Source organism: Nannobrachium achirus (genome assembly GCF_963921795.1).
Source record: "Nannobrachium achirus genome assembly, chromosome: 21".
NCBI lineage: Eukaryota > Metazoa > Chordata > Actinopteri > Myctophiformes > Myctophidae > Nannobrachium > Nannobrachium achirus.
The window spans coordinates 43,998,108-44,005,246 of NC_137828.1; the positions used below are offsets into that span (position 1 = coordinate 43,998,108).

At 45.0% G+C, this 7,139-nt stretch overlaps 1 protein-coding gene across 1 annotated transcript in view; it reads left to right on the forward strand.

Annotated features, from left to right (window-relative positions):
• The window catches only part of LOC308307092 (matrix metalloproteinase-16-like), a gene marked incomplete at its 3' end in the record, with an annotated part of 97,509 nt that extends 90,576 nt beyond the window's left edge, over nt 1–6,933 (forward strand). Inside the window, exons 9-10 of the mRNA XM_080752221.1 lie at nt 2,206–2,321; nt 6,551–6,933. Of these exons, the coding sequence (XP_080608347.1) occupies nt 2,206–2,321; nt 6,551–6,933 (499 nt within the window). The remainder of the gene's footprint in view (nt 1–2,205; nt 2,322–6,550) is intronic.
• Between the last annotated feature and the right edge of the window lie 206 nt (nt 6,934–7,139).

The following is a 7,139-nucleotide window of genomic DNA, read 5'->3' on the forward strand; positions in this document are numbered from 1 at the left end:
TGAGTAGGAGGGACAGGTGGGTAGCAGGGACAGGTGAGTAGGAGAGACAGGTGGGTAGCAGGGACAGGTGAGTAGGAGGGTACAGGTGGGTAGCAGGGACAGGTGAGTAGCAGGGACAGGTGGGTAGCAGGGACAGGTGGGTAGCAGGGACAGGTGAGTAGCAGGGACAGGTGGGTAGCAGGGACAGGTGGGTAGCAGGGTACAGGTGGGTCTGGGTAGCAGGGACAGGTGGGTAGCAGGGACAGGTGGGTAGCAGGGACAGGTGGGTAGCAGGGACAGGTGGGTAGCAGGGACAGGTGGGTAGCAGGGACAGGTGGGTAGCAGGGACAGGTGGGTAGCAGGGACAGGTGGGTAGCAGGGACAGGTGGGTAGCAGGGACAGGTGGGTAGCAGGGTACAGGTGGGTCTGGGTAGCAGGGACAGGTGGGTAGCAGGGACAGGTGGGTAGCAGGGACAGGTGGGTAGCAGGGACAGGTGAGTAGGAGGGACAGGTGGGTAGCAGGGACAGGTGGGTAGCAGGGACAGGTGAGTAGGAGGGACAGGTGGGTACAGTACATAGACATCTACTGTATTTCTTCAAGGGGGACAGGTGTGTAGCAGGCACAGGTGGGTACAGTACATAGACCAAGGGTTTTCAACAGGGGGTTCGGGACCCCTAGGGGGTTCTCAGAGTTACTCCAGGGGGTCCTCCAAATCTTTGAGTGATAGAAAAAAAAAGTTCTCCTTTCTTATATTAACCCATTTGCTGCTCCAGACATGAAAGGGTTAAATGTCCAGCGTGCCGGCCGCCTGCTCCGTCCGCGGCCCGTCTCTTATTTTGAAGGCCGGAAGTAGATCGAGCTCACAATTCCTACTTGACGATCTTTACGATTCACCCGGAAGTAGTTCTGGTCCAGATGTAAACAGGGGTGGAAGATTGATCCCTTTATACTTTTGCTATTTTAGAGAGAATCCAATGCCATCCTTGGCATCAAAAGTGTTTTTTGGAGAAAATGGACGATAAAGATGAGAAAGACCGTTGGCTTCCATGTTATGGGATCACTATTGTGTGCACATGGATGCGCGATGATGATGAATCGGCGAGTCCACCCGTGCCAGCACTTTTCAACGGACGGTACGTAGCCATTGCCAGCTTTACTGTATATACAGTAAATAGCCCGCGTATACGCGGGATCGGCACTCTAGGTACCTTTTAATATTTCACAAGTATACGCGGGATCTGCATTTAATGAGTTAACCACTTGAACCCTAGTGTCCGTATTCAGAGATTTTTAGCCAAAAATAGCAGATCTACAAGCTCACGTTGTGAGCTCGCAGATCAGCTATTTTCGGCAAAGAGGTCTGTTGTAGAGGAGAAAAGGAGCAGACTGATACAGAGTGAAAGGTCAAGTTTATTAAGTATGACGGTTCAAGTGGTTAAATATCTAAATAAATTGACATGAATCCAAAATACAATGATTATTGTGCTGTCAAACTATGAAAACTACAGTATGCCATATACTGTAGTTTTCATAGTTTGACTGCACAATCATCAGTGTATTTCGGGTTGTGGGGATCCCTGCTTCATCTCTCTTTCGACTAAGGGGTCCTTGGCCTGAAAGCGTTAATGACCCCTGACATAGACATCTACTGTACTTCTTCAAGGGGACAGGTGGGTAGGAGGGACAGAGCAAGACATTACTGCAGGGCTCATCATCAATATGTCCATACACGGACAAATGTGTCTGTGGCAAAGACTTGGTCTTGTCTGTGCAAATGTTAGATATTCTGTTTTACACACCATTATAATGTTCTTAGTTTGATCATAAGACCCCATTACTGAACATCAAGTCCCCAGGTTTTCTTCAGAATATGCATGACACTTTGGCACATTAGGAGTCCACCAGTACTAGTGGTTCTCAAATGTTTTATTTGCAAGGACCCCCGTCCCCCATACCTCTGAGAGTGTACAATTGGTTCCATTTGTACACTCTCAGTGTTCCAGACAGTGATCCAGTTATGGTCATTCAGGGCTATCTCTTTACATGTTTCTGGTAATATTATTGTCTTCTCATTTTGTATGTCCGTGACAAAAATGTAATTTTGAATCCATGTATTTGAATTGAAGTTATTCAATAAGCACAATAATATGTTGTGAAACTGCCATGTGACATTGTTTTATCTCACGTTCCTGCTGTCTGTGGTGTTGTGTTTTCTGGCTGCGTAGGTACTGGCGCTACAATGAGGACATTAGGACCATGGACCCGGGCTATCCTAAGCCCATCTCCGTGTGGAAGGGAGTGCCTGAATCGCCGCAGGGCGCCTTTGTCGACAAAGCCAACGGTAGGGCCTGATTTTTCCTGAACAATCAGACTTGACGGTTTTTATTTAAGTAAAAGTCCAGGAATGTGTAAAAGTACACAAATACTGGTATCAAATTTTACTCACTATCATTGACGAGATATGAATTTTGTTTAATTTAATCCAACATTACGATGGTGTTTATCTGGAGTAGAAGTAAAAGTACTGAAATTAGATATGCGCTAGTAAAAATAAATCACACCTGAAGTGAGTGGTGCTATTTATGAGTTTTCATTTCAAAGTGTCCCGCGAAGCTTGGACAATGTGACAATGTACACACACTTTAAGCGCTTTGTGCCAAGATGTAGGCCAGATGTAGGCCAGATGTACAACAAACTTTGAGCTCTTTATGCCAAGATGTAGGCCAGATGTAGGCCATGCTTCAGAGCTCGATTGGACAAAGCCAGATGTTGGACCTAACTCTGCCTCCTACCTCAAAAGTACCGTACTTGAGTACATTTACTTAGTTACTTCACACCACTGCTGGCGCACAGTCCTCTGCACGTGTACCAGGGCAGCATCGATTGAAATTCACCCCTGTGACTTGGTCTCTGGTCGCAGACCTGCGTGTAGGTGACACCAATAAGACTATTGATCTGTATTCCCACTCGGAATGATCCAAACCCTGTTGGCTCACTGCCAAAATTAGAACTGCGCCAAGTCGGAAAAGACAAAACAATTTGCCCTAAAACTCTAGATTGCTTAGTTAAGATAATATTGAACGTATTCCACCCCATTGGATTGTTTCAGCAGAGCTGGGAATAGGATAATTTAGATAGATGTATATAAATGTATGGAAATATAAACTTTCCCGCAAACCGAAGATAAATATCCAACTCCAGCAGCAAACGTAGGCACAATCTCAAATTGTGTATAATATTTGTGCAGCGCGTGCCAAGATTATGACAGGGATCTCTTTCACTGAGAATGCAGAAATATTTCACAAGCAGAAATGCCTCGACAATCCCTCCATTCTTGTCTGGCTGGATTGAGAGCAGACAGGGCATGACAACTGGAGACTGCACAGTCAAATCCATAGTGTCCATTTAATTCTGAGTGCCAAAAATTACAGGTCCATTTGGTTCCATTTATACACTCAGAGTCACAGTTTTTGATTTGCTGGGGGTGGGATGGGGGAGGGGGAATCTGTGCCTCTGCTTTTGATATGCCCTCACTCTGGTCTTATATACAATATATATTTTATTGCTTGTGGTTATCTGTCATTAAAAATGTATTCATTTTCCTTTTGGCTGTTTTTATGTTTGATAATATACATTTTTTTACAATTAAATTAAATTAAATACTAACCCCTGTTCGTCAAATTTGTCAATATTTGTCAAAGATACTGTATGTCAAAAATAGTTTTCTTTCAATTAAAGAACTGCAAAATTATATCTAATCAACAAGCTCAGTGGTTAATAAAGTGCTTTATTTGTGCTGTTTTTTTTAGGCCATCACACCATGGAGTTTGCTTCCATTTGTACAACACTGTCAGAGTTTAAATTAACACTAACACACCGTTTTTACTGAGTGCTGCTCGCACTGTTTTCATCCTCCGCCACGACTCAAAATGTCATCCCGCCATGGGGGATCCGAAAAGAGATCAGCCCTTATAGGATGCATAATGCCAGGTGGTCAAGGACCTCTGTGCTGGAAAATAAAAAGCAGGGCACGCAGGAAGGGTCCATTTTGTTTCACACTCTCAGAGTTAAATCGACACCGGAGACTTGGCTGTGCTGGTAGGCACAGAGCGCTCGTGCCATCTGTGCCCGTGGTGCTCATGTGCCACTCTCCCTGCCAGACACGTGGCTCTGCTGCCAAGGGGGCATCGATCGGAGCGTGAAGGGTGGGTCAGGGTCCCATGGGTGGGTTTTGGCTGATTTGTGTGTGTGTGTGTGTGTGTGTGTGTGTGTGTGTGTGTGTGTGTGTGTGTGTGTGTGTGTGTGTGTGCGTGTGCGTGTGTGTGTGTGTGTCTGTGTGTGTACATGTAGATGTGTACAAGCATAGACAGTTAGCCAACAGTTGTACACCTAAATCTAAGATACTTTTATTAGATGCAGCAGTTGCTTACATTACGGTGTACAACAATAAGGTCAGCCTGCCATGATTTTACCCTTCTTCATTGTATACCTGTGCAGGAAAGCAAACTACAAAAATGTCCCATATGATCTCTTTAAGCATATAAATCATTTTTTGCCACCCGATCGTGTAGCTCAACAATATGCTGGCAAAACACTGTTTTAGTTGAGTAATGCCTGTAGTCCTGTAGTAATAGTCCTGTAATGAAGTACAGTAGGCCTAATAAATGAGCTCCTATGCTAATTGTCAGTGGTGGAAAAAGTAGTTAAAAGCATCAATACTGCAATGTAGAAATACTCTGTTACATGTAGAAGCAAAAGTACAAAAGTATTGGTATCAAAATGTACTTAAAGTTCTAAAAGTAGAAAGTACTCATGCGTAATGTCTGACTATTTTCAAATGGCCTGAATAGGTAGGCCTACGTATGTATAGGGCTGAAGTGGTTAATGTTTTGTAATAATAATCAAAATCTACAAAATAACTAGTTTTCAAATAATTGTAGTTGGAGTAAAAGTAAAATTTTTGCCTCTGAGATGTAGTGGAGTAAAAGTATTGGAAATACTCCAGTTAAAGGGCCAGTTCACCTCTGGGACAACGAGATCTTATTTTATTGTTGTTTGGGACACGATCAACACAATCCTGAGTTATTGTTTGTGTTCAATCTGTGTTTTGAGATACTTTTGTATTTCAGAATGAATGATGATGCATTTTGCATCATGACTTATCATTCTGCATCATATGATGCAAAATGCATCATCATTCATTCTGAAATACTAAAATATCTCAAAACACAGATTGAACACAAAAAATAACTCAGGATTGTGTTGATCGTGTCCCAAACAACAATAAAATAAGATCTGGTTGTCCCAGAGGTGAACTGGTCCTTTAAGTGCAGTACTTGAGTAAATGTGCTTAGCTAATTTACCTCACTGCCACTTGTTTGATGACATGGGTGGGCCTGCTTGCTGTACCATAACATCTGGATTCAAGGCCCAACGCTGAACAAAACAACGTGACTCATTCTCCACACTGCCCTAACTGCGGGATTAGTATCTTGCTTTTGATAAATGCCCGTGAACACAAATTGCAAGTTTCACACATCCATGCTCCGTACAGTAGATCCAAAAGGGAGTTTAGTCACACTGTGGCAGCCGTGTAAAACCCTGGGTATTCCCCCAGCCGTGGAGAGCCAGAACTCATCCAGTGTTCCTGGCAAAGAGCAGGTTGCAGTGTCCGGTTCACTGGGAAGAACAGTTTGCTCAAGTTCACACATGATGTCATTGCTAGAACCACAGGTGAATGGTCTCTCTCTCTCTCTCTCTCTCTCTCTCTCTCTCTCTCTCTCTCTCTCTCTCTGTCTGTCTGTCTCTCTCTCTCTGTCTGTCTCTCTCTCTCTCTCTCTCTCTCTCTCTCTCTCTCTCTCTCTGATAAATAAACTGTGGCTTTCTTAAATATACAGACAGTTGCGTTTATTTGCATCCTCCGCATGCTGGCTGCTTTCTGAGTACTTCTTCCACCACTGTGTGTGCACTTTTGACACCTGACTGGGATTCGACCTGGGTTATCCCGCGTGTGAAGGGACACTTAAGTCAAACATCTTACAGTAACAACTCGCCTAAAGGGGATTTTGGTGGAGACATACTGTAGGCTTGTGGTCTTCAGAACAAGGGGTTAACTTGGTTCGCTGTCACTATTTCACCTTCTACTGGTGTCAATACATTATTATCTCAATGGAATTCAATGAGGTTTTGGGCGAACTTTACACTTGATTTTATTATCTTAGTAAACCTTTTCATAAACACTTTCAATTGCTTGTTTAAAATCTTTATTAAATCATCATGATATGCGTATAGTAAATCATGGTCCCATTAAGTAAGGAATGTTTCTAGGTTTTCTACAGGTTCTACTGAGTGAAGATCCACCCTCCAGCCAATAGCATTCATTTGATTCATCTCCGGTAGCATTTCTGGAAAGGATATAAAAAGGTGGCGGATTTGAAATCTCTCTAAAATAGGCTTCAATTACGGTCTGTAGAAACCAATGGCGTCATGTTGTCCATTCCTTTTACAATCTATGCTTCATACACACTCACATTCACTGTTGCTTCCCATCCCCCCTGTGCTTCCATGCAGGTTTCACCTACTTCTACAAGGGGAAGGAGTACTGGAAGTTCAACAACCAGAGGCTGCGCGTGGAGCCGGGCTACCCCAGGTCCGTCCTGAAAGACTTCATGGGCTGCGACGGTCTGACGGCGTCGGGGCCCGTGGACCCCGAGCAGCGGCCCCGAGCCCCGGGGGGAGGAGGGGGCCCCGGCGAGGACGGCGGCGGGGACACGACGGACGAGCTGATGACGCTGGACGAGGACGGGGACACGGTGCGGGCCATGGCCATCGCCGTCCCCTGTGTGCTGGCCCTCTGCCTGCTGGTGCTGCTGTTCACCGTGGTGCAGTTCAAGAGGAAGGGGACGCCGCGACACATACTGTACTGCAAACGCTCCATGCAGGAGTGGGTGTGATCAGAGACACATACTGTACTGCAAACGCTCCATGCAGGAGTGGGTGTGATCAGAGACACATACTGTACTGCAAACGCTCCATGCAGGAGTGGTTGTGATCAGAGACACATACTGTACCGCAAACGTAGCCTGGATACCAGCCTGCTACGCTACGTTCAGTGGATTGGTTTTGTCAGATTGGCTTCTCAGTCTGGCCAGGCTCCTAT